Here is a 27,259-nt window from a genome sequence, read left to right as displayed (position 1 = left end):
TGCCGGCTCCGGGAGGGAATGGCGCTGCCGGCTCCGGGAGGGAATGGCGCTGCCGGCTCCGGGAGGGAATGGCGCTGCCGGCTCCGGGAGGGAATGGCGCTGCCGGCTCCGGGAGGGAATGGCGCTGCCGGCTCCGGGAGGGAATGGCGCTGCCGGCTCCGGGAGGGAATGGCGCTGCCGGCTCCGGGAGGGAATGGCGCTGCCGGCTCCGGGAGGGAATGGCGCTGCCGGCTCCGGGAGGGAATGGCGCTGCCGGCTCCGGGAGGGAATGGCGCTGCCGGCTCCGGGAGGGAATGGCGCTGCCGGCTCCGGGAGGGAATGGCGCTGCCGGCCCCGGGAGGGAATGGCGCTGGCACTGCCGGCCCCGGGAGGGAATGGCGCTGCCGGCCCCGGGAGGGAATGGCGCTGGCACTGCCGGCCCCGGGAGGGAATGGCGCTGGCACTGCCGGCCCCGGGAGGGAATGGCACTGCCGGCCCCGGGAGGGAATGGCACTGTCGGCTCCGGGAGGGAATGGCACTGGAATGTCAGCTCCGGGAGGGAATGGCACTGTCGGCTCCGGGAGGGAATGGCACTGTCGGCTCCGGGAGGGAATGGCACTGGAATATCAGCTCCGGGAGGGAATGGCACTGGAATGTCAGCCCCGGGAGGGAATGGCACTGGAATGTCAGCTCCGGGAGGGAATGGCACTGTCGGCTCCGGGAGGGAATGGCACTGGAATATCAGCTCCGGGAGGGAATGGCACTGGAATGTCAGCCCCGGGAGGGAATGGCACTGCCGGCTCCGGGAGGGAATGGCACTGGCGCTGCCAGCTCCGGGAGGGGCTGTGTCGCAGGGAATCTGATCCGGCTCCTGCCGTCTGCAGAGCTCGCGTGTTCCGCGTGCAGCTGCGAACCGGCCGGGGCTCGGGGGTTCCGGAGGATCAGGGTCACTGTGTCCCGCCGGAAGCGTTTTGCGGAGCACACGCGCACAGGTCCGTCCCCCGCTCTGTTCGGGCCCCGCGTGGCTCGGACCGAAAGCAGTTTCTAAATGGATATAACAGATTTAAGAGTCTTTTCAGCATGAAAAACGGAATTAGAAGGAACTTTTCCATCGGTTGTGCGTAGAGGGAGCAGAAACGGACCTGCAGACACAGGAGATAGTGACCGAGAGGTCTCTGGAGCCCGCGGGGGCGGCGGTTGCCGCAGCAGCTGCGGTCCCTTCAGCAAATTGTCATTTTTTTTACGGATTTCTAATAAAAGACCCTGTGGGTAACCATTCCTGGCTACTGTGTGTTCCTCCATGGCGACTGCCCCCAAAAGCTGTCCCCGCTCTGTCCCCGCTCTGTCCCCGCTCTGTCCCCGCTCTGTCCCCGCTCTCGGCGGCCGCGCTCCGTTTGTCGGGCCGTGCTCACCCCGGGCGGTGCCTGCCCGGGAACTGCCTGCGGTTCTGTGCCTGTTTCTCGGGTTGTTTCTCGGGTTGTTTCTCGGGTTGTTTCTCGGGTTGTTTCTCGGGTTGTTTCTCGGGTTGTTTCTCGGGTTGTTTCTCGGGTTGTTTCTCGGGTTGTTTTTATCCCCGCTCGCTCCCGCTCCGCCCGGTTCTGGTCTTTGTGGATTTTGCGCGGCTGCAGCCGGAGCTTTGCTTTTCGCTACTTTTGTGTATTCGCTGCTTGAATTTCTTCTCGCTGCGGGCTGTTCGTTGCCGATTTGTGTATTTCGTCCTGGCCGGGCCCGCCTCCTTTTCCGCGGGTCATCAGATATTGTAATTAGTTAGCTGAGACTCCATTTTCTTCGTGCTGGAAAAGCCAATTCTGTATTCACATCCTTTATTTTATAGTTTTCACACACCTCATGTGCTGGTAGTTGGTAGTATTGGCTGGTAGTTTCCTTACTACTTCATTTTTTGGTCACAAGGTGATTTGTATGTACGTGCCAAGATTCAGGTTGTTACATTTTTCCTTTATGGGTTCATCATGGAACAGATCTTATTGTTTACACAGATGCATTTCTTTTTCAACCCAAGAATAGGTGGTTGTGTTAATGAACCTTTCATACCACGATTGTTTTCAAATGGGAACTTGCAAATTGCTTAACTCCACTTAGAAGAGATGACAGGCAGCTATTAATTTAATAGAGCAGGGCTGATCTTAGGAGGCCTTTCTTTTATAATTCTTCCATCTGTCACAATATTTCCCAGCAGAGGTGAAGCAGCCTGTGCTTTAGCTACTGTTAAAGGAAGATAGAGGTGTCTTAGGGCTCAAAAACCAAGTTTGGGGTGTTACTGTAGCCTCCAGCACAGCTCATGCTCTTATTACCAGTCTATGCCACAGTTCCCACCCACAAACGTTTCTTGTGAGCTCCAGTGGGTCAGTGCATCACAGTTTCATTCAATATCTTAAGTTACCTGAATTTCTCTTGCTCTGCCCAGAGCAGAGCCCTTCTGAAGGTCATGCTGATCATGTAAAGGGTTACAGTCCTCCTGGGTGGGAGAAAATAAGTGGAAGTAAAACTCTTTCTAAAGAGGATTTTGTTAATCTGCAACTGGCCTTGCCACTGCCCTCCAAGGCTCCTGGCCTTGCTTTGGGGCTTAAGCAAGAGCTGAGCAAACTAACTTCCCTTACACTTCAGCCTTGGCTGTGTTGATCCATCTTTAATGGAACTGGAACTCCCCCAGGGACAGGGTGGAGAATGTGGCACCAGTAACTGAGCAGAGTTCAGGATTCTCAGCTGGGGGTGGCTTCACAGAGCACCACTCACCCTGTGGCAATGTCCCCAGCATCGCCAGGCAGGGGCTGTGTCCTCCCTCTCACCAGCCAGCAGGTGTGAAATGCAAAGCTCTCTTGCTTAGATAATTTAATGGCTGGATTTAGCTTTGAATCAACTTCCTAGTGGAAGAAGAAAATCCCTCTGGTGTCTGGAAAGTGCAGCTTTTACTAGGTAGGAGAAGATTTAGCAATGCCATGGTTATTAAGGGCCTGGGCCACAGCTGGTGTCAGGGTGCTGAAGCTGCAGACTCGAGTCTGGCAGTGCAGGGAGGCACCTGACAGAGGTGAGGGTGCCTGGCCACGGCTGCTTCTTGGGGTTACTGCTCTTCATGTGCACAGCGTTGGTCAGTTCAGGTGCTGTCCCCATGCCAGTTGTCCCCTCCTGTGCCTGCTCTGGGAAGGACGGTGGCACTGGCTGGAGTGGTGTGTGGGGAGCCCCGAGGGGTGCAGACCTGTTCTCACTGGGCTGCTCACCCCACACAAGGTGTGTCTTGCATGTGCAAAACTTGCCTGTGCAGGTGTCTTCCATGTGTGCCCTCCCCGTGTGCTTGGCAGGAACTGCACTCCGTAAGTTCAGCACCTTGTTTTATTACAAAGATAGGCTTTGCCAGGAGTCTGCCACTTCCACTACACAGCAGGTAAGGGCACTACACCCACAACACGTGCCAAAGTTTAAAAACATCTTACAAAGGGCTCGGAGTTCAAGGCAACACTACAAACCCTCTGCTAAAGTTGTTCCTGTAAATGGTTGTAGCAACTACTTTTTTTTTTTTTCCCTTTTTTTCTTTTTTTTTCTCTTTTTTTTTTTTTTTTTTTTTTGGCTTTGGAAAAAGATTAAATAAAACAATAGCCCCAATACATGGCCCAGCCACAGCACCTGGAGGCAAATTCTACTTACTCTTGGCTCACCTGTATCCCTTCCCTGTAACAAATAACATGGGGCTATAGCTCCATGGCCCTTTCCCTGTCACCACCCAAGCTCAACATGCTCTGCTACCTTGGTCCTTCTCACTCTGGCCTTTCCTGTGCTGGGCCTGCCTTCATCTCTGGCAGCTATTCACAGTTTCTTAAAGACAAAAACATCAAGGAATTTTTGTGAAATCACTTTCAAAATAAAATGTAGCCCAGCTACATTCTTAGAGTTTCTATTCTGAAGCCACATCCTCAGCAAAGACATTGAGACCTCCACAGTGTAAGTACTTTTTTCTGTAGTTCTCTTTAAAAAAACCTCTGTTCTTCCCCTTTCCCTCCCCTCCCTCCCCACCTTTTAGTATACTGGATAAAGTCTACTGTTTGTTTTAAAATAGGTATCTATGTACACATACACAACTCTGATGTTCTGGTTTCTGACAAATGTGGCATTACTGGAAATGGAGACAACCTGTCCATGGCAGTGAATCACCCAGGAATTTTGGTGGACAAAGTCATCCAGTGCCAGGCTGCATCCTAGCCAGCGGGATGACTAACAAAGGCTTCCCTTACACCCTCCTGCAGTGAGGTAGTAACTGTGTTTCTTTCCTGTATGGCAGCTCAAGCCGCGGCGGGTCAGCCCTGTGGGCAGGAGCCTTTGCCCCCGCAGGAATGCTGGCACTGGCTGTGTCCAGCCTCTACAGGGGGCCTGGGTGACACTGGACATCAGCACCCTCATAGCTCCCCAGGCTGCAGGAGGGACAGCAGGCCACCAAGCTGGGCTGGCAGGGTGGCACTGGGGTGTGTAGTCTTGGGCAAGCTCCATTTGCACCCTGTCAGTGACCCCAGCCTGAGCTGGGGCACTGCCTTAGTTTGCAGCTGTGGGTGCTGGAGATGCTCTGCTGGCCCGTGTCACTGCTGGGCTGGCAGTGGTTGGGTCCAGTCCCTCTGCCTTTAAGGGCTGGAAACAGGCTGGCCGTGCAGCCGAGCCCCCCTCTCTTGGCCGCTCTCAGGTACCACAGGGCTGGGCCAGTGCAAGCAGGATAAGCTGCCTTAGGAGACGGCTCTGCAGGGCTGGCCTGGTGCTGGGTGACGGTCACAGGGAGAGGCAGGGACAGTGCTCTCTGGCGTTTGCCCTGTGTGTGGCTTGCGGCCGCTGTCACAGGGCTGTCAGCAGGCGCTGGCCCTGCTGGTTGAGCGGCTCCTGGGGCTGAGGTGGTGCAGTGCCATGGACACGTGTGGAGCCAGCGTGGCGGGGCAGGAGCAAGGGCCAAGCTCCTTCCCCCACCCGCTGCCCTGCTCTGGGACCGTGCCTGTGCCCGGCAGGCTGGGTGGGGAAATGTTCACCGCCCCACTGCGCTCCAGCAGTGACACAAGAACCCAGGAAAGGCAGAACAGCCCCTCCCGTGCTAACAGACTGCTCCCTGCAGCTCCCAAACAGCTGTCTCCATCAGGGATAAAGTGCTTTCACCATGCCTTAGCTGCCTGGGGAGAAACTGCTTTGTCTCAGCCTCGAGTTCCCTGTGTTGCCCAAGTCCCAGAAGGAGGAGCAGTTATGTTTAAACATACAGTACAAAAATTAAAAGGCACAAATATACACAGAATGCAGCAGATAGTGAACAGCTGATAAGAGTCCCTGGTGTTGAGAACACAAGGATGTTGGAGGGATGGAGTGGGAGCTTGGGCTATGATGGTCTTTGTTCTCCGTGGTCATTACTCCCTGAGGTGGCCCTTCTGCTTAGTGTCTGTTGTTCCAGCCTCTGCAGCCCCATCCCAAGGAACCACGCACAGGGATGCACGGAGTGCTGACTGCTTGGGTGCTGACCAAGGGAAAAGTGTTGAACTGAGCTTGCCTTCATTTCTGGCTGGCAACAGCAAATAAATTATGGGTGCCAAAGTGCAGACCAGAGGAGTTTTAGCTGCTCAGAAAGGTGTCTTGTGGCTTCTTGTGAAGTGAGGCAAACTTTCAGCCATGGCCAGGCCCACCTCCTCCACAAGGCTGGTTTGAGTATGACCAAGGTATGCCTGCGGCTGAAGGCAGGTTCCCTTGTGGCACTGTGCTGCAAGGTCACTTCCAGGGCTGCAGCCAGCCTAGGCTTCACTGCAGGACTCATAGATGTTGTCCTCCATGAGTGCAATCACTTGCTCGAATTTGTGCTGGAGCTGGGTGCGCTTTGTCGTGGGGTTTGTATCCAGGGCAGCCACGATCTGTGGGAGACACAGGCAGGCAGGGTGCTGAGGCAGTGTGGGGTGCCCACCTGCCAGCCCAGCTCCCCCCACCAGACCTATGGGGCCCAAAATCCCAGCCAGAGCTCCAAAGGGAAGAGCCCACCCTACCCCACAGCCCCTGTGCTCACACCCCTGGCATCCCTACTCTCCTAGGGTCCCTGGTCAGGGCCAGGAGTGGAGTGGTATGTGACAAAAATGCACTGTTATAATAGAGCTGAGGGCACAGCACCAGCCCACAGCGGGGCAGGAGCCAGCCAGGGCCACTGCCTTGATGGGGTGGGGACAGCGGGTGCAAGTTATTTTGGAGGTGGACCTTATCTGCATGTTTTGCTCCCCTGAAAGGGTCTACACATTTGGCAGCCCTTCTTCAGCCCAACCAAATGCCGTTAAGATCAGCTGGGAATAGCCAGCCAAGGGACAGAGAGCAGGTGCATCTGCCTCCCTTACATACATACTGCAATTATGCACACCTCATAATCCCTGCTCTGTGGGACTGCAGCCACGGCTCCTCCCTGCCCGGGCAGGGCTGTCACAGCCACTCACCTGGGAGCGGTATCTCTTGGCGTATTTGTATATCTCAGCCATGGCGACATTGGTGTTGAACTCGTTGCGGTATTTCTTTATAAATACAGAAAAGAGAGGGGAGAATATTAACAGGATGGAGCATGTGAGTTCCAGCCCAGCCAGCAGGCACTGACTACAGTAAAAGCAGTTTGTGCCTGACTTTACTGTCACGGTGGTACAGCTGGATTTTTAAGGAAAGTGCATTTGCTTGCATCAGGATGGGTCTTGGTCTTTTCAAAGCCAGCTGTAAATACCCATGCTGGGCAGCACTGTGCCCAAAGCCATTTCACTGGAGGAGGCAGCACATCAGCTGCACTGCAGAATATCAACAGAAAAATCCTGCTTGGTGCCCAAAGCTAAAACGCCCTGGGAAAAAGGTTTGATTTTGAGGAACCTGCCAGTGATGCACTGCAGGTTCCTCAGACTCTGATCTCGAATGTGGCTGCCAGTTCATGTGGCTGGTACCAGGGCTGGCTGCCAGTGGCTGCCTGGGACTCAGGGCTGTCCCTGGCAGTTGTGCCTAGGAGCCAGCTGGCTGGGTGGCTGTGGGATTGCAGAAATCCTTGTCCAAACTTCCTGGCTTTTTGGCACTGAATTTTGCTCTCCAACTCCCAGTGGTGCCAGAGCTAGTTAGGCTCAAGCAAACTCCTGGGTGTTTACTGCAGATCTGGCAGTAATTGAATTGCTCGGAATTAGGTCAGATGAAGTTTGCATGTGGAAGTTTTAGGCAAAATATCATTTCTTGTGTGCTCCTTTCAGCATCTAAGCAGTAGCTGATTGCATCCTATGCACATTCCCTGCTGTTGCCAGGCTCCAGCAGGACACTGAGCCTGAAGACTGAACCCCATCCTCTCTCTCTAAGGAGGCACTTACCCGGGACTCCTCAGCCAGGTGGGCGTTCATCTCCTGCTCACTCAGAGGGGGCATGTCGTGGATTTGCTTGTAGTATCTCTGCACTATCTTCCGGTACTCGGGGATCTCCTTGGCATACAGCAGTTTGTTGGTCGGGGAGTCCTGGAGCGAGGGCGAGACACCAAAATCAGGCACTGGGTTGCTCCTGGCTGAAAACTTTATCCTGTTTGCCTGACCACTGACATCAGACAGGGACCTCAGCTACAGCTGGGTGCAGGGAACAGCTTTGCCTTTGGTCCCAGCTGTCACCAGAGAGTGTGGTGCAGACAGCACCGAGGCATGGAACAGCTCGTGGCACAAGGGCTGAGACACATCAAGGATCTGTGGATGGGCACCATGTGCCTGTGGAGACACAGCACCATCCTGCTGCCCTTGCATGAACTGAACATCCATCAGCTCAGTGCTGGAGAAGGGGGTGATGGGTGTGTGCTTTAAATTGCAGCAAGCACAGGCTAAAAGCACACCCAGGGTCAGGCGAGGTCGCTTCCTGCCAGGGGATGCCCTGCAGCTGAGGTAGCACACCTGTGCCAGATCAAACACTTGGGCTCTGTGATGCTCTGTGTGGAAACTGGCAACAAGGGAAAGGCTTCCGCACGTATTTGCTGGGGTTTCTTGAGCAGCCACATTGATTTAAGCTAAAGAACAACGCTATCTTACAAGTTGAACTTCATCAGCTGCAATGTCGCTTTTGGATTTTTCATGTAGCTTTGATTTATTTAGCACTGGCTAATCCAGCCTGCCTGGCCTAAATTGAGTGCACGTAAAGTAATTAACAGAGAATACTGAATTCTCTTGATTAATGTCAGTTTGGACACAGCAGCCTTAACCTCCCAGCCACAAAATTGGGTTGTACAAATGGAGGAACAACTCTGCTGCCCTCCTTGCAAACACAGCATGAGTAATTTTAACCTCAAGGCAATCCTGCCCTCCTGATACCATTACCCCAGGAATGAACTTGGCTGACTAGCCTCATGTTGCATCCCCAAGGGGAATGGCCCCAGGCTTGGGGACACCAAAGAGAATGAGCTCACCGTGTCCTGCCACCCCAGCACGGTGTGCGGGACTGCTCCCCAGTGCTCTGACAGGTGGAGAGGGGAGGGAGTGGCAGGTTCTGCCCACAGGCAGTGTGCTTGGCTCTGTCAGGCAGGAATAGGGGAGCCCGGGGTGACTCCAATCTGCTGCTGCAATCTGTAGCTTGGCTACTGCTGCAGGGGAAACAGGAAACGGGCACCAGATCCCACAGCAGTTTATTTTCAAACCCAGTGACAAGGCATTATGAGAATATGGCCAGCTTACAGAGAGCCTGCTCATGGCATTATTTTTTCCCTTGGAAACCCAAAAAAAACCCATGCTGCCTCTTTCCTAAGTTATTTTTTAATTTGTGTCTGATTTGTCTCTATTATGAAGAGATGAGCACTGGTTTATTAACTGCTTGTGCACTGTAGATGTATGGACTGAGTCTGCTCTCACATTTACAGTATCGAGAGCAACGTGCTGAAACCAAGGGAAGAATCCGGTCTGGAAAATGCTCAGTGACACACTGCGTGTACATGCCAGCTGATTTTTATGCTGAGGATTTATTCTTCCCACATTACTCAACAATTCATTCACTTATACTATTGTATTCCAGAAAAGTGTTTCCATCTGCTGTCTGACTCCAGCTGACCCCTCTTCCCCTCATCTGCCACTTGACAAGGACAAATTGTAGGTGTTTCGTAACACATGCAAAAAAAGAGACCAAAACCCAAACAAACAAAAATCAAGCACTCATTAGATCTTCCTCCAGCATTAACCTCTCTCAACAAAGGCTTCCTGCAGCTCTGGGGCTGGGGGTGTAGCGCCCACCCCCTCACCGCAGGGTGTCCCCCAAGTCACACTGCCACCACCAGCCTCTGGGGTGGGGGGCAGTGGGGTGATTTACAGCACTTCCTAATAAAACTTATTTATGTCAGGAAGTTTCAAATGTCAGCGCTGTGCTCAGCCAAGGCAGTGGGAGAAGAGAGGATGTGCACAGGGGTGTGCTGCTGCCGGGCAGCCCCGCGGGGCCGTGGGCCGGGCCCGTCCCTGCAGCAGGCCCAGCTCCCCCTGAGCCGAGCCCGCCGGCTCCGGCCCGCGCTGGGCATGGCCACTGCGGGAGGGACGGACACGCTGCACGGGGAGGTCACCAGCTGAGGCCATGCGTGCCAGGTCCCCTCACAGGCTGACGGGTGGTGCCACTGGGATGGCCCTGGGGAGCCTCACAGCTCTACGTGAGCCAGGCCTGGGCTGTGATCCCTGGACAGGCACAGCCTGTGTGCTCAGAGGACTGGCTCACCTCCTAGGTGAGAGGTTGTGCAGAAATCACCAAGAGCAATGACTGACGCTTTGCCTGGAGCTGCATCATTTTCCATCCTGTCACTAGGAGTTTATATTGTGCCTCAGCTACTTTACAGGATCATTGTGCTATTGGTGTCCCCTAAACCAGCCCTGACTGGAGGAGCTGGGCTCCCCTGTGGGGTCTGCCCATGTCCTGTATTGGTGCCCTGAGCAGAACTGGCCCCCACCTGTGCTCAGTGTTCCATGCTATGGCCCTGCCTAAGACAACAGGAGAAAATATTTCTCTGCTTCAGCAGCAGCTCCGCTGGGTCAGGAAGTGTTCCAGACACGGTGCTGAGTCAGCAGGTGCTCTCCCATGGCTGCAGGACAGCTCATGGAGCCGATGGGTAACCCTGAGCACGCAGCCCAGGGGTTGGTCCCCCCCAGACCCAGAGCCCCCCAGGCTGGGGGCCCTGCCTCGTGTCCATCCTGCCTGTGACTCTGTGTCCCTGCTCCCTGGCTACTCTTTGTGACAGAGGAGGTGCAAATTTCAAGCTCAAGCCTGAACAAAGGGGTGGGGAAGGAAGGGGAAAATGCATCCCTGGAGACAACCAAAACTCAGCTGCATGAGCCCAAGCAATGGCTCCAGCCGGCCACGGGAGGGAGGCTGGGCTGGTGCCCTGTGCCAGGCCCTGCCCTCCCAGCCGGGTGCGTCTGTGAGTGCCTGGGCAGGAGCCCTGGCTGTGTACCTTGCCCAGCTGCAGGTCGGAGAGCGAGCAGGCGTCGATGAAGGCCTGGGCGATCACAGACAGACAGGCATCGATGTGGTCCGTCTTGTCAATGTCGAAGACGAACTGCGGGTTTTTCAGGATGTTCACCCAAAACCTCAGTGGTAGGCTGCAAAGGAAAGGATCCAGGGACACACACAAGATGAATTTTTGTGTACCAGAGGAAGAGGGGCAGAAATGCAGGAAAGACGAAGATACAAAAAGAGTAGTAGAGAGGAAAGCTGAGGAGAGGGGTTCTGTTACTTAATCATCCCATTACAGACCCCTGCCTTGGTAGAGGGGCAGGGACACACCTTCAACCCTCAAGACATTTTTTCAGGCTGGAGGACGTGGCACATGCAGCCTTCTCTAGGCACACACATGCCCTGGCTCCTTCAGCAGCTCCCAGCAGCTGCAGGCCCAAGAGGCACCAGCAGCTTTGCCTGTGTGGGCCTGTTGAGTCAGGCTTCCCCCACTTGATGCTGTTTGGAGCAATGGTGTCACATCCTTTTCCCTCTTTCCTGACACTAACCATCATCTGGTTCTGATAGTGAGCCTGGCCCCACAAAACATATTTCATCTGTCTTCTTTTCTGTTCTCTCATCATTTTCCCCTTCACTTATTTCACTGCTGATTTGGCCACAGCATAGCTTCAGTCTATTGCTCTTCCTACCCTCCACAGCAGCTGAGAGGTGACAGCAACTGTAAGTCTTTGCTCTACAGGTCAGTGAAGGTAGTAAAGAGTAGGCAAATCTGTTGCCCAATGGTTATATCTGTATGCTTGCTCTCCCTGTAAAATTTGGTTTTAATTTTCACACATTGGGCTGGAAACTGTTCCTGTCTTCATAGTCTTCAAAGTGCAGAGCCTCTCCTTGACACTCTCTCCATTCAAACCCTCTGGTTTCCTTCCTGCACTATTTCCCCTTCACTTTGGCTCCTCCACCTCCTTCCTGCTGCTCGTGTCCCTCAGCACTGCTCCATCTGGTCCCGCTGCTGTGGCGCTCACCGCAGGCCACTGTCACAGCACCCGCCCCCAGAGCCCCTGAATCCCTGGAGACTCAGCTTGGTCACAGACATAGGTCAGGAAAAGTGCCACTAAAGGGCTGAAAAGGCAGAAAGCAAATGAAAAGGATCCAAATATGATGGTTTCAAAGTTTCCATGACGTTTTAAGACCTTACATGGTCTTGGACTTTGTCTCAGATCTGCAGTGCTTGCAGCTAACACTATTGCTGTCTCCATCATCTTATTTCTCCTTTCATTATTAGTGCATGTCAGTTCTTTCTGCCCTTTGTCTGACCATGCCTCCTCTTTCAGCTCACTGTTCCCCTGAGCTCCATATTTGTTCAAAGCTCTCCAATCCTATGTTTGGCTTCTTTCACAGCCCTCTCTGCCACCCTCCCTGTTTTCCAAGTCCCTCTTCTACTTTTAGCAACTTAATGATTAGTCCAGATCACCAGGGTTTTGCAGCAGCTGCTCCCAAGAGATGGAAGGAAGAAAATAAGGATTTCCTTTTCCAAACCTGTTGGTCTTCCAGATGTGCAGAGTGTCAGGGTCTGTGATCCCTCTCTTCTCTGCCTGTTCCTCCAGGAAGTCAAAGAAATACTTCACAGCCACGGGTGGTTTATCGTCTCGGATACTGAGAATGGCTTTGAACAAGTCATCCAGGAACTTCTGGAGTGTGCCCTGCAGGACAAGGACACAGTGGACCCTGGGGAGAGCAGCAGCACCCAAGCCCAGGAGTCACAGCAGAGGGGCTGTGACTGCTGCACGTTAGGGGAAACCCTTTGCTGCCAATTGGATAAGCCAGAAGAGAGAGGGGATGCCAAAGCAGGGAGGGAACAGTTTGCTTGTGGATAGCCATATAATAAACTTGCATTCGGGGTTAATTTCTTTTGGCATCGAGATTTTCTTTCTTACTGCTGGGATCTCACATCTGTGCTTGTTCTGTACAGCACAGACAAAGAAGACCAGAGACTGCTGGCCATCCCTGTGATCTTTGCTTCAGTGAGGCATCATGCTGGGATTAAAGATGGCCAGATCTGACCTCAGATCACACAGACATTTTTCTTGCTCCCACAGCTGAGCATCTCTATCTCCCAGCAGTATCTCCTTCTGGGGAGATGGGTTCAGGTCTCATCTATGCAGAATCCCTTTTGTCTGCACGGACCCCAGTCCATCCCAGGGGGATCATGTGGGGCATCACACAGCAGCAAGGATGAGCTGGGAAGCTGGAGGGACCCCGAGGAGCCTGACAGCCTCACTAAACATGCTCCAGCCATCCAGAGAGGAGCCCCACTGCCTTCAGGGAGCAACTAGCCCTGCAGTGCTCATTCCCTGGAATAGGCTTCTCCTGCAGACCACAAACAATCCCACCTGCCAAGAATGGGGCAGCCCAGCTCCTACCTTGGTGGAGAGCAGCCGTGTCAGGTAGATCTCTGGAAGAACCTTCTTCCTATGGCTCTGTCTGTGGGACTTCTTATGTTCCACGGATTCGTCAGTTGGGAGAACCTGGTCCCAGACAGAGCACATGGTCACAGCACTTCTTCCCTGGAAGTGTCAACTAAATTTTCCTTTCAGCATCAAATTTCAACCGCATATAAAATTCAATTAAAAAGCAGTTACTGCTTTATAAATACACCCTTATATGGCTATAAAAAGTGATCCATTATACTCAGTTTTTCTGACATTTGTTTCTCCTGTGCTCTTTATTGCCTCTCTCACCCTAGATGAAGGAAATGAACCCATCTGTCTCCCTTTGCACGCTGGCCTGCTTGCCCCCCTGGGCTCTCACACCCCTGTCTGGGCTGCACCTTGGGCTCCCAGCAGCAGTGCAAGTGGCTTCTGCAGAAACTAGTTTTGCTTGGATTTGGAAAAAGTACAGTATGTAGGAATGCTGGCTTTTTGAAAACAAAAATGAATATTCCACTGGTCAGGTCAGTGAATTGCTCTCTAAAATGACAAAGCAAGCAACCGACGTCCATCTTGGCATTGTTTCACTTGTGAACAGTTAGTTTCTCATCACTTCTCCCTCCTTGCTCTGCATATCTCTGTGTGTGCATGCATGCTTCTACCTGAGCATGGAAATGCTTGCAAAGAAAGAAAAACAACTCAAACCAGGCTATAAAATATAGTTGTTGTCCGTAACACCTTTTTTCATAACAGCTTTTAGCAGCATTTAGCACTTGGCGCTTGCAGCATGGTGCAGCAGCAGGAACCCACAGACCTGCTCCCGGGAAGCAGGCAGGATGCCAGGAGCTCCCAGCAGGTGACTCAGCCGAGGTGGCACTGACACTGTGCCACGCCCCGAGCACGCCCGCAGCTCTCTATGGCTGCCAGCAGCTCGCTGGGACACAGCAATTTCTCTGCCATCCCAGTAATGCTGTATCATGTCCCTCAGTTTATCTAAGATAACGCTTATCTACAGATCACCTTTCTGCACCTCTTTGAACCCTGCTGAGGAGAACTAATGAGCCTTGATGCAGCTTGTTCATCACATCTGACACCACAGCCCACAGACATGATTGAAGTTAATATCAGCAGCCCCCACATGCAGCCATCATCCCTGCAGCCAGGAGAGGGATACTTACCAAGTGGAAGTACTTTTCAGAGTCCAAGTCCTTCACTGTGAAGAAAAGAGACAAAATGGCTCAGTCAGGGGGGCCCAAACCAAAATCCACCTCCACTGGTGACTTCAGAGGCCTCTGAACCCCAAGAATCCCAACACCACGCAGGGGTTCTCAACCACAAGAGATCTCAGTGTTTCTCCTTGTTTTGGGGTTGTTTATTGCATTATGGGGCTCGTGGCAAGTACCCTAGGAGGTACTTTAAGGAGACCTGATGTCTCCCAAGGGATGTTTTAAGAGAGACTCAAGAGGGCATGAGAGCAGGATGAGCACAGGGGTACTCCTGCACTGTGACACGCTGCTGTGCCCTGCTGTGCCCCACACTTCCCAGGATTATTCCAAACCTCATCATCAGGGCAGCTCAGTCCCAAGCAGCTCCTTGCCACAGCAGGCAAAGGGCTCCTGGAAAGCCAGGCTCCCTGGAGACAGCCTGGAAACAGGGCTTGAAATTCCTTGTTTAATGTGGATTTTAGTCTCACTTGGTCTGTTTTCACTTTGCACAGCTCAAAACCTAGAAATGCACTGGCAAGGGACTGAATATATGTAACTGGGAGAGACAGGACTTTTTCAACCAAGTGGCTTCAGACTCTCCCTTTTTCTCTGCCAACACAGATTGGATGCCAACCCCCAATGAGGGTGTGGGATGGAAGGTGCAAACACCTTGAGGGCTGGGAGAGCACCCCATGCCCCTTGAGGGAGGAGACTGGATAGCACATGTTTAGAGCCATCGCATCCACAGCCCCCAGGAATGGGGACTGGCAGCATCTTCCAGCATTGCCAGCTGGAGACAACCCTCTGACAATGCAAGCATTCCTGCCTGGTCATCAGCAGCAGGGGAGAGGAGCGAGATGGTACCTCTGCTCAACGTGGTGTCCTTCTTGTCCGTCAAACTCATGGCCAGGGATGCCCCTTCAGGGATCTGTGGAGGAAGAACTTGCATTGATGATGAGGGCCTTATCAGTGCCTCCCTGGTCCTGGGGAGATTGCAGGAGCTGGGGGATGCTGGTGCAGTCATGGTTCTACCACAAACATCCCCTGAACCTGCCCTGTCCCTGCCCCCATTATGTGGAAAGGGAATTTTCAATACAATTACAAGATAATGAGGTTCTCAAACCCGATGGGAATGGGGCAAATACATGTATCTAGGATAGATTTTTGGATGCTGACACCAGGTAATTTGAAAAGGAAGGAGAGTTTGGCTGTGCCAGTGCTGGTTTGCCATTGCCCCAGCGGGAGAAGGGAGCGGTGGCAGCCGGAGCCGTGGGGCTGGCCCTGGCACGGCTGTCACCTCGATAACCATGCTAACGAGCACCCAGCTCCACTTCGCTTTTCCAGGCACGGCTACAGACCAGGGAGGATTATGCTTCCAGGCATACTAGGGAATATGAAAATCGTTAAGTATTTCTGGTTTCATTTAATTTTAAACAGAAAAACAGTCAAGAAAACAATCTGATTCACCATGTTTCCTCATATTTCTGGCCTCACTTCCTCGATGCTGTCCCCAGGCCCTGCTCTCAGAGCAGGCACTGACAGTCGTAGCTGCGATTCAGCAGGAGTGTGGATCAAGAGCACAGTGATACTAATCAGCCAGGCTGGTGGCCCTTGGGAATAAGAGCTTTTTCCCCTCCTCTTTCTGTTGTCAGTAATAACTTGTTTTGCATGAAGAGTGTTAATTAGTTTCTGTGTGTTGCAATATTAACAAGATTCTCGCCAGGGCAGATGTCTATTCCCTGGAAGCTCTCACGGAGCTATGGCAACCTCTCTGCTTGTTCCCGATGATCCCGTTTTTGCAGGGGAGCCGTAGCTCGCCCTGGAGGCCAGGCAGGCTCTGAGCAGGAGGGGCTCCCCAGAGCTGTTGTAGCTTTACCTTGTAATGTGCTAATGTGTTGAGTTTCTTCCTGCCGTCCTCCACCACCGAGGTGTCATCGAGGTCCCGCAGGATGTAGCTGTCAGTGCTGGTGGCGAACCACTCTGAACACAGAAAGGGGAGAAGTGAGACCCCAGCCCGAAGGAGGCAGGGGTCAGGGGGTCTGGGACTGAATGGCTGCCCCGATGTCTGTGCTGCTTCACCCACTGCTCTGACAGGCACCAACAGCTGCTGCACGACTTTAGGTGCTTCACCTGTTCTTACTGGCTGGTCCCATGCACCTGGTCCTTACCAAGGTCGACATCTTCCACCCTCGGCCACTGGGAGTAGGGAACGTTCTTGCAGAAGGCCTCCAGGATTTTCTCTTTCACTTGACTGAGCGTGTCCGTGTCCATGGCTCTGACACTCAGGGAGTCCATCCCACAGCCTTGGAAGGAGACGTTGAGGTTCTGCAGGCAGAGGCTGTGTTAGGGACGACCTGCCTGGTTCTGCTGGCTCCCAAGAACGCTTGGAAGCTGCGGTGTCTGCACAGCTCTGGCTGGTGCGCCCTGGGCTCCATGCTGATGGAAATCAGGCTGAACTAATGTGGCCATCGATGCTTTACAGCATGAGAATAACTGATTTACAGCCCCAGGGGCTGAGGGCTCTGTTGACCAAGCTGGGAGAACACAGGGAGCAACATAGCAGCCCCCTCTCGTGCTGTCTTGCTAATGGGGCCTGACCACCACGAGGCAGGAGGAAGGGTCAGCCCCATCACCAGCCTTGTCCTCTGCTGCTTGGCTCCGACTGGTGACTAATGAGACCACCAAAGCTCATTGCTCAGCCTCTGCTCGATGCAACATGCCAAGCTCCACTGCCTAACCCAGCTCTAAGCCTGCTGCAGGGGGGGGTCTGCTGCAGGGCCTGGAGCCCTTGAGAGCTCCTGGACAGCAGGAGAGGCAGCTGCGAGGGCATACAGGCTGCCACAGACCAGGGGTTACAGCTACTGCCTCAGCTGCAGCCCAAAGTTTCAGGCAAAGCAGAGCAACTCTTTCTATCAGAAACCCTGTCCTCCTTTTGTCTGAGTGCCTCCTCCTCTCAACAGCTGTGCAGACCTACATGCTATAAGCACGGCATCTCCCTCTCACCCCAGCTCTGGGGAAGCCCCAGCACATGGGCACTCACCCTGGGCTTTGCCTCTATGTTCTCCCTCAGCAGCCACTCCTCGTTGAGGGTGTACCTGGCCTTCCCTGTAATGGCGTCGATGGAACCCTTGTTAATCTGCTGTTTAATGGCACAGATCAGCAGGAAGAAGGGCTCTCCAACTGTTTCCTGGGGAAAGGAAAGAAGACCAAGTCAGCAAACCAGACCTGGTGGTGACAGGTCCATCAGCAGTGCAGGGACAGGCTCTGTGTGGACAGTGAAGGGGCCTCTGCACACCAGGGCGCAGGACTGGTCCACCCCAGGTGCTGCAAACACCTGGTAGGGGCCATCACCTCCCAACTCTCACTTGCTTCTCTCTACTCAGAGACGCTGCTCAGAAGTTTTCAGACTTGTGGCAACATGACAGCACAGATGGGGAAGAGGACACAACAGCCAGCAACAGCCGCGGGCCGTTCTTGGGGATGCTGTAACTGTCAGCATCAACACTCCCCATCCAAGTTCTGCAGCAAGCACTGGAGCTGTGGAATGCCACCGATGGGCTGTGCCAGCCTGTGCTGTCTCAGGGGCAGAGCTGGGGTGCTCTCAGAAGGCAGGGGCATGCATGGCTCTGCTGAGCGGGGACTTGCACACATGGTAGTCGACAAAATGCAAATGTGCATTAATTTACATGTGAATTACACAGGAACAGGGAGAATCTAGCATACTGTGCTATAGAGATGCTTCCTGCAATCTGACAGGGTGCAGACTGTACAACATGCTGCACTCAGCAGGACAAGATAGGGCTGATGTGCACAAAAATCCAAGAACAGAAATATTTGGGCAGATTTCTCATGAACATGTCAGCTGAACCCCTCATTGCACTGCCTGGTTTGCCAGGGAACTCCATCAGAGTGAGCCCACAGCCTGGGCCTGTGGCTCTGGGAACCAGTGTTCATACTTCTCATACCACAGCAGAGCCCTCATCACAGCAAAACAGAGGATCAGGGTCAACAGGCTGTTCCCATGTGACAGCAAGCAAACACACAATTTAACTCCTTACATTCAGCAAACCTAAGTTCATGGGAGAGAGGTGAACTGTGGCACTCCTGTAGCAGGAACAAAAAATATAACCGGGAGCATCTATTTGTGATGTAATTCAGCTACGCAGTTTAATGCCAAATTTCTGATCCTCCTCTGCCTGCTGCACTGATGTGCAAGAGAAACACAAGCTATTTTCCTAAGGAACTCTTCAGTGTTAGAGTACATCCCATTCTCCCTAATGTTCACGTTCAATTTCCTTCCAATGAGGCAAGTGCAAATTCTGCACATTTCCGTGTTCTGAGCCTCCCCCCGCACACCCAGCCCTGCCATCTGAGAGCCTGCTCAAGACAACAGATACCCAACGGTTTTGATATTTCTCAGCTAGGAACTGCTAAATCCTGCTCAATCTGCTTCTTAATTAAAACTTGGTGATTCTTTTATTCTAATTGCCCTATAATTGCTAAAGCAATTAGTTCGATGTCAATTTGGATGCGCCGCATTTGGCGCGGCTGATGATGGGGTGATACAGCAGGGCTGTCCGTGGGCACGCGCCGTCTGTGCCAGCAGGGCACTCGCTTCCTTTTCAAGGGTAACTTCAGGAGCTCTGGGAAGCTCCCTGGCTCTGCTGCAGGGGCCCAATGATCCCTGCAACGCTCCTGTGAGCAGGCAGCACAAAACGGGCTCAGAGCAGGGCTGCGGGTGCTGGAATGCAGGAAGGCATGGCCTCGAGAACGTGGAGGAAGGTGTGGAGTCAGGAAGTGGAGAAACTGAGGATTGCAAAGAGTGAGCAGAAGACACAAAGAGTTCATTTTGGAGAGAAAGGTAGAGGCAAGATATATCAAGGGGACAACACTGACATGGAGACCTCCTCGGGCTGCAGTACCACTGCTCTCATACTGCAAACCACAAGACACCACTGGCTGGCCCTGCACACAGTGTCTGACACTGGCCACGCCACCAACAGGAACCCTGTTTGTGAGCAGGGACTAACCTGAGGCTACACTTAGGGCCAGGCTTTGGAGCCTGTCCATCCCTGCCATGGGCACCTCCAGCCACAGGGAGGCTGCAGAGCCTCCAAAAACATTTTAAAAGGGTGAGCCTTAAAAAAGGGTGTGGGAGCCCCTGTGGGCAGAAAGGAGCACGGGCTGCAGGGGTCGGGGCTGGCTCTGCGGCCCCTTCCTGCGGACACGAGGCAGCGGTGGGGCGCTCACTGCCGGCCAGCCCTCGGGGGACACAGCGACAGCACTCCACTGAGAAATGCTATTTCTGTTTGGCTTTTTGGCTTTCAGGCTCAGGAACTGTGGGATGTTATGGAAATCTGCAAAAGTGCTAATCAGACAGCGAGATTCAAAGCGGGGAAAGAAGGGCTGGCAGGCAGGGACTAGAGATAAAATGGCAAACTTGTGAAACCTCCAGCATTGTTCGGAAAACTCATCTGGAAAGGAATCAAAACTGTCTTTGGACTTGGCTAGTTAGGAGAAAGGAAGTTTAACCAGAAGAGATCAGTGCTGATTCAGGACAAAAAGAAAACTAAAAAAACACAGTCTGGGGCCTTTTTTTCCTCCTATTGTGAATGTATTTTAATGAGACTTCATTTTCATTTTTGACTGAACTGTTACGGGGCCCTTAAAGCTACCCAGGGCACTGAAAATACTGCAGTAATGGAAAGCACAGTTCAGGCTGGCAGGACTTGAACTGTTCCACGCACGAGGAGCGTGGGAGGGCTTCCTTTTTATATGCTTGGGAAAACAAAAAGGTTTAGAGCACAGACTGGATTCACATGTTGCTGCCCTATTAACACAACTCTGACAAGTTATTATAAATGTCCTCCCAGGATCACACTACAGCCACTTCCAAAATGTTTTTGTGAGCCTAGAGTGGAAATAGCACAGAAAACAGCTGCTTATCCCAAGTGCCCGCTAATTTTGGGACAATTATCTGTTTGCATTCTGTGAAGAACCAAACCTCCACCCCACATGCAAAACTTGGGTAAGCTTGGACCAAGACATAAAAGCTGAATTGCAGAACCCTACTTTTCCTTTAACTCCCCAACCCTGTTAGGAGCCAGGCACAAAGGTACCACGGTAGCTCATGGAGAAGGCTTTTTTTTAAAGCTTTTTCCACCAACACTGTAGCACAAAGTAGAGACCTGGACCATTTCATCTACGATCCTTGCTCAGTTCTGCAGAAACAGAGTTCTGCATGGATTGTGCAGGTTACCCCTGAGCCCCCGTGCCTCACAGCCAGCCCCTGCCAGCTCATCCCAGCCCTGCACACACTGAGACAGCCCCTGCCACTGGACTCCACTGCCTTCAGGTGCCCTCCACATGTGCAGGCCATGAGTGCCTGTGGCCAGCAGCTCCTTCCCAGCTGAAGACAGCTCCTTCAAATCATTTTCCCCCAAAACACAAATGGACGGGCTGTTAGGCAGAGCATTAATGTGAAACAAATGTTTTGAGCATGTAGAGTTGACTTACAAGGGAAAATACAAGCACTTGGAATTTTTCCACTGCACAACGGCAGGGACTTTCACAGCAGCTGTTTCAAATAGACATTGTGATTAATGGGGATAATTCAGGAATGAAAACCAGGCCCATCATCACATGTCTGACAGAGCAGTGCTACAGGCAGGCGGGCAAGCCTTCTTTTTAACCAAGAAATGCCTCTCTGAAGGCAGCAGAGTTTGATCCTTAGGAACGCAAGGCACATGGGAGGCCTTTGGCTATCACTACTATTTAAATCACAGCCCTGAACTGACAACAGCCATGTGGAAGGAGGTGCTGTCTGTTCCACCACAGGAGCTCCATCCTCATTTATGTGCTGGGGAAAATGCCAGCTCTGCTGCTCTGGATCAAGCTCCTGTCCCTTTGCACAGCCAGACTTGTGTCACCTGGGACAAATTTCCTCTCCAGACACTCCCATCTGACCAATTCTTTTCCCTTTTCATATTTCAGGAGCAGCTTAGCATCTCCTCTGATCCCACCCTCACTGTGGAGCATGTGAGATATCAGAGTCTCCTGGAAATCAGCTTCACTGCGCCTCCAGTCTGAAACCATTTGCTTTCAGAGATGGGAAAGAGGCTGCGGCGATGCTCTGCACTGCCCTGGCTGCAGGCTGGACATGCCCTGGAGGGGGCTGCAAACCCAGCGTGCAGCCTTAGCCCCTGCCAAGAACCTGCTGCAGGTGGATGGAAATGCACATTCAGCCAGCAGCCCAACAGCTCTGCAAGGGGCCCGGTCACCTCACAGTGCCACTCCCACCACCCCCTGTTCTCACCCTCCCTCTGTGGGCCAGCTCACAGCTCACAGCCCAGCCTGGGCATGGCCACAGCCCCGGGGATGGCCACAGCCCCAGCCCCAGAGCAGCCTGCAGGGGTGGGCAGCTCCCACCCGGTGCTGAGTGTGGAGCTCCTTGCCATTAGTGAGCCGTGTAATGTGCTCAAGCATCCAGGCCCACGTGATAAGGCTCCACTTTCCTCTTTTTCTTTTTTTCCCTGAGAAAGCCTTCTTGCACAATGTCCATTTTTAGCACAAGCTGGAGCTGGATCAGATGCCTCACATGTGGTCTACCCTCCCCAAATGGGAAAATCAGCACTTTTTTTCCTCCAATGGTTAAACTACAGGAACAAAATCTGAAGATTAAAAACATTTTACTGATTTCCTCTTTTCTGTACTTATAGGCTGGATAGCTGGGCTACACTGGCACAGCCATCCTCATCCACTCCTGTAGCTCTTTTATTAGACTGGCTAACTGTGTTAGCTAAAATGTAAGATTATGAGCTACAAAACCACTGGCTTTAGGACAAAAAGTGATCATCTGGGATCAGAAGACATCACAATATGTATAAAGACAATATAGAATTGCTTCTGTGGATGTAGAAAACACTTTGGGAAAAGAGATTTTTTTTCAAAGGCTTTTTCAAGGCTCTTCCTGTGGGTATAATGGGGTATCCTCCAATTAACTGCTGTGGAATCAATTAAGTTATTGCTCAATTCTTCTGGGGAATTCCAAACAGAACTGGCAAATGTTGGAGATAAAGCACTGAGCAGATGGACTGCTGATGGCTCTGAGATGCCAAACATATTCCTGCTCATTACCGAGAGAAGACCTTCTGGGACAGACACCCCACCTCTCCTGCTCAGATTTGTGCAGAACCACGAGGATGCCCCTGCACGAGAGGCCCCACACACTGACAGGCACCGACACAGAGCAGCCCCTCGGCCCTCCCGGGCTCCCGGGACACACGCTCACTGTCAGCATGGCTGTGCCAGCTGCCCACGGAAACAACACATAACCAGGGGCTTCCCAAAACCTCCAGCCATTCTGGTTGTTTTTTCAGCTCCCCCATGGCTCTTCTCAAGCATAGTGAAGACGCTGATCCCTGCTCTGGCCTGCCATGAGGACTGAGCTCACCATAGCCCTGGGCAGAAGTGGAGAAGCAACTGAACTTCAGGTTGCTTTCCTACACCTGAATCATTCAATACATCATTTTGCCAAGTGTTAGTGACCATTGAGTGGCACTGCTAGCGTCAGTCCCAGGCTGTCCCCTGCATCCCTGCTGCACACAGAGGTGACCCTGCGCCCTTACTCGGAGATAGCTGTACATGCAGATGGACATCCAGTTGGTGAGCATCTTCTCCACCACAGATTCTGTCCTCCTCAGCATAAGCTTGGGGTTTTTGGAAGCTGAAGCATCTATTAGGTCCACCAAGAGGTCTTTCATGATGCTGGTGTAATACTCCAGTTTCCCATGCAGTGCAATAGTAAGCAGGGAGGCCAGGTTACACCTGAAACACAGAACAGTACAGGACTCAAGCCTGAATCCAGCAAGACTGAACTGCTGAGAGGCACTAAAAAACCCAACACACAAAGGCAGTCTTTCAGACAATTTTCATGACCCTTCTTAGTGGTGTTAGAAGTTCCAACCTCCATTCAGTGCTACGGGACCTCAGGTCAGCTTGCACACTCTTACAGGTAAGCCAAACGAGTGAGTGCTCTTCAGGGCTTATGGCCATCCATTTCTAACAGAAATGTGTAGGCAAGTGTGACTCAACTGTCCACTGAAACACACAGCCCCAGACACTGGGTGGATTACTTTGGGTTAGGAATAAATTTGTCTCCTCCAGTTGCCAAGTCTTTGGTTCTGAAGCTCATACCTGTCTCTGACAGCAAAGTCCTTCTGTTGCTCGAGAGCGTGGACAAACACAATGAGGAAGTGCTTGTTGTTGAGTAAGGTGGAGAACAGAGAAATTCCTTCTTCCATGTTGGGTCTACAGTTCTCAGGGATCTGAAGAAAAATTTAGAAAGCAGACTAAGAAAACCCTGCTTGTTGTTTTCCTCCACATTTTATCCCTCTTGATGGCAGGGATGGCCCTACTGAGCACAGAGATACTAAGCAGAAGAGACCCTCCTCCCTCTGCCTGACACAGCCAGCAGCTTTGCTGGCAAGGAACACACAGCTGGGTCAGTGACAGTGGCCATTCCATTCCATTCAGCATTCCTGAGGATATCTGGGGCACTGTGGCCAGTTTAGGGCTCCCCACTACGAAACAGATGGGGCAAGTGCAGCTGAGGGCTGACAAAACAATTAGTGGATGTACAAGGAGAGGCAAAGAGGGCTGGGTTTGGTCAGCTCTCAGAAGTTCTGGAGGGAGACCTTACTGCAGCATCAGGGTTACAGAGCCTGGAAGGATCCCAGGCCAACGCTGCTTCATGCAAGAGCAGATGCACAGATCTGCCTTCTTCAGCCAAAGCTGATCCAGTGCTGGTCTGTGTTAATGGTTAGCAACATCCAAAAGCATTTGTTCTGCTAGTGGGTTACTCACCTTCCACTCCCCCACCAGGAGTGGATGTGTTTCCTGGACCTGGGAGCCCCCCTGTGAGCTGAGCTGCTGGGATGGCAGGATGTAGCACTCCTCGTAGAGAGAGGAACACTGGAACCAAGCACAGTGTTAGGGGAGGGCACCTGTGTGCTGAGCACCTCCGGGGAATCAGATGGGGAGGCTTGTCATTGGGACTAGAGCCACCCATTCCAAAGACACGCACGGGGCTGGCTTATGGAGCCTTGAAACACTTTGCAAAAGCCTCCTGATTGAGAAAACATCACAAGGATGGGGGGAGGCAGACGTTTGCACAGACACAAGGCTGTTAGGGCAGGGAGACTGCAAATAGAGTAATGTGACAGCTAGAAAACTCCCAGAAGAGAAAGCTTTACAGAAGACTATATCAAAATAGAGGAGTTCTGAGTGTTTCAACATATGCAACTTTTAAAACAGATGGGAAAAATGTTTAAATCTCTAGCATTCATATAGCAGCCTGAATCTTAAAGCCTCTAGTGCGCAGAGATATGAAGACTACATAGCTGAAAAACCTGAGTAATAGCTACTAATGAAACACTCTGCAGTCATAAATCATCATCCCAGTCCTCAGCACTGCCACACAACTGCCTCGGGGGTGAAATACAGCCACAGTGAAGGGCACACAGCCACACAGCAGAGCAGCCGGCGACAGCAGTGACGGCACCAGCACGTCTGGTGCAGCTCTGGTGAGGGACTCCAGGCAGACACAGTGGGACTGGGTGCCCAAGGGACGCCTTACTGGGAGCACCATGCACCCAGCCTTGGACAGGGAGGAGAGATAAAGACATCCAAAGAGCTCCTGAGGACTGGCTGAGCTGCTGGGAATTCTTGGGGGCACCCCGCATGGGACAAAAAGCCCTTCTCCCTGATTGCCAATTCACTCTTCAGCCTCTGCTGAATGGAGTGGGTAACACTGGAGCCCTTGAGGAGGAGAGCCCAGCACTCTGCCTGTGTGAGAGCTCTTTCAGAGGAGGTGTGCAATGGCACCAAACAGGCAAGCCAGAGCAACTCCTAGGACAGTTGCCTCCAGCTTCTGTCATGTGCGAGCAAGCTCGATCTTGTATGACACCCCAGGAGGTGCAGCTCCACTTTTGATGGTAATTAAGGCTGAAATATGTGACAAGTACATATATAACAGTGGAATGATTTTGTGACACTGTAAACGCCCTTTAGCAGAGCCCTAAACTGGTTGGGACATATCTGGGAGCAATGAGGTACCCGTGACACACGCTGTCTCCTTACTTTGGGGAAGAATGTCCTGGTGACAAAGTGCTTGTACTCCAGGAAGGGGATCCCCTGGCTGCGGTTTAGCTCCTTGGTCAGGTCTGTCATGTCTGTCTGCAGCTCTGCAAAACCTTACACAAAGACACCCACAGATGGTGAGAGCCCAGTCCTCCACCAGCCGAGACAGGCTGGCACTGGAAAGCACAGCACATCTCATCTCTGCCCCCTCATGCCATGCCCTTGTGGGGGCTGAAGCTGTGTTTTCTCTGAGCAGCACATTCCCATCAGGGTTGAACCATCAGACTGCACACCTTGCCCCAAGCACTGACAGAACATTCTCTGCCCCAGGAACCCCAGTCCCCCCAGGACAGGACATCAGCAGATGTGGCAGGACCATGGACTGTGGGATGGTGGGTGCCAACACCTGGAATACTTCTCCCATTGCTCTGTGAGGGGCAGTTTCTGTTGCACCCAAGAAGAAAGCACACTGAAGGTTAGCATGACCTTCACGTAACCCTCTGACACAGCCAAGGGCCATTAACCCCAGGGCAGAGGAGCTGGTGGCACTGGAGATCAGTGGCTGGCCCAAGCCAGGCAGCAGGACTGCCGGCCATGGAGCCTTATTCCCAAACCCAGTCAAAGCTCACAGGCGATCACAGAAATTCTCCTACAAATACTTCTATAAACTTCTCTACAGCACAAGGTGAATTGCTTCAAGCCTGCTAACTTGACATCCCACTCGTAGCCATGGCTCCTCAGCACGCAGGCAGTGACTTACCTTTGCGGATTTCCTCCCGGATCTGTGACTCCATCTCCTCCATCTGGAGCAGGGTTTTCTGCCAGTAGCGCTCAGCTCTGCGGCTCTTTGTGCAGAATACAAAGAGAGCTGGAAAAGAGGAAGAGAACAAGCCCTTTGGACCTGGGCTTAGGAGCAGCTGTAGCTGGGATGAGAGCAGTTCTCTCTGACATGAGTGCAGAAAGCTAAACCCAGCGTTGGTTTCACACCTACCACCAGACCGGTATCTGCTCAGGCAGTTGTCGATTATCTGTAAATAAGTAAAACCAGCTGGAATTTAATGATCATGCTGTAACTGTCATCTTCAATTTAGGTCTGGGCTGTCTGCATTCAGCTTAACTGTATATTAATGTATTCCAGCTGATTAATGAATACAGAATTGAGGATGTTTACCACCTGTATTACAGTGTTCATATCTGACAGTCTTCCCATGCCTCCAGAAATATGTTTCTAATGATGGGTGGTGCATCTAGTAAATAGGTTGCATTAGAGCCTTTATTAAAAATAACTTAAATCCTTACTATAAAGCCCTCATTTGCTGTGAACTGCAGGTTTCTTGCTGCACAGTCATTCTGGGCATGTGATGAGCAGGGACCCTAGTCCAAGGACAAAGGTGTGCAGCACAGCTTCCAGCCAGGTACATACGCCAGTGTGCCTGCTTTGTATTTGCAGCTGAGGATACTGCTCTGCTCTTCCTGCTCAGCCAGGCACCTGTCACTGCTTATTTCTGATGACAGGATCTTGGCCTAAGAGAAACATCTTGCCTGTGATCAAGATCAGTTTCTCACATCCTTCTTTATTTTGTATTATAGTAACTAGTAAGTATTTGGGGAGAAGGGTCAGTTTATAAATATCTCAGGTTCAAGTAACAGAGTTGAGCTGTGGATTTAGCCAGGAAAAGCTCTGTGCTGCAGGGAGCTGTGGTCCTGCACTAGCTGTGTACCATGCCTGCCGTGCCCAGACTAGCTTCAGGTCTGCACAGCTGCAGCCCTCAGTCACCTTCACACCTGCACATGCAGAGAGAAAAACCTTGCCACAGCCTGGAAACACATCGTTCCTTCCCTTACCTACGACAGAGAGGACCAGCAGGATGCTGCAGATAACGATGGAGACAATGATGGCGGTTTCTCCTCCCCCAAGGTGCAGCATGGCAATTGTGTAGTTGAACTTTCCAACTTGGATCTGAGGAAGGAGAAGGAGGGGGAAGCAGGAGCTGAGCAGCAGGTTGCCAAGGGGCTGGGAGCAGGGAGGGACACGGGGCAGCCCTCAGCAGACCTGCACCCGAGGAGTCACTGAGTGTGCTAGCACAG

General features: G+C 52.4%; 1 protein-coding gene across 2 annotated transcripts in view; it reads right to left on the bottom strand.

Annotated features, from left to right (window-relative positions):
- Positions 1-3,309: 3,309 nt before the first annotated feature.
- PLXND1 (plexin D1) overlaps positions 3,310-27,259 on the bottom strand; it is a 69,254-nt gene continuing 45,304 nt past the window's right edge. For both annotated transcript variants that reach the window (XM_063411285.1, XM_063411287.1), the window contains exons 20-36: positions 27,017-27,131; positions 25,932-26,039; positions 25,172-25,284; positions 23,897-24,004; positions 23,228-23,358; positions 22,660-22,858; positions 17,073-17,219; positions 16,201-16,357; positions 15,909-16,012; positions 14,897-14,960; positions 14,006-14,040; positions 12,822-12,926; positions 11,938-12,101; positions 10,400-10,547; positions 7,317-7,457; positions 6,423-6,497; positions 3,310-5,858 (exon numbers count right to left, since the gene is read on the bottom strand). In XM_063411285.1, coding sequence (XP_063267355.1) covers positions 5,742-5,858; positions 6,423-6,497; positions 7,317-7,457; positions 10,400-10,547; positions 11,938-12,101; positions 12,822-12,926; positions 14,006-14,040; positions 14,897-14,960; positions 15,909-16,012; positions 16,201-16,357; positions 17,073-17,219; positions 22,660-22,858; positions 23,228-23,358; positions 23,897-24,004; positions 25,172-25,284; positions 25,932-26,039; positions 27,017-27,131 — 2,031 coding nt within the window. In that variant the 3' untranslated portion in view covers positions 3,310-5,741. The remainder of the gene's footprint in view (positions 5,859-6,422; positions 6,498-7,316; positions 7,458-10,399; positions 10,548-11,937; positions 12,102-12,821; positions 12,927-14,005; positions 14,041-14,896; positions 14,961-15,908; positions 16,013-16,200; positions 16,358-17,072; positions 17,220-22,659; positions 22,859-23,227; positions 23,359-23,896; positions 24,005-25,171; positions 25,285-25,931; positions 26,040-27,016; positions 27,132-27,259) is intronic.

This window comes from Prinia subflava, chromosome 14 (genome assembly GCF_021018805.1).
Source record: "Prinia subflava isolate CZ2003 ecotype Zambia chromosome 14, Cam_Psub_1.2, whole genome shotgun sequence".
Lineage (NCBI taxonomy): Eukaryota > Metazoa > Chordata > Aves > Passeriformes > Cisticolidae > Prinia > Prinia subflava.
Note: the sequence above shows the minus strand (reverse complement) of the source record. Positions and strands in the feature narration are given on the sequence as shown.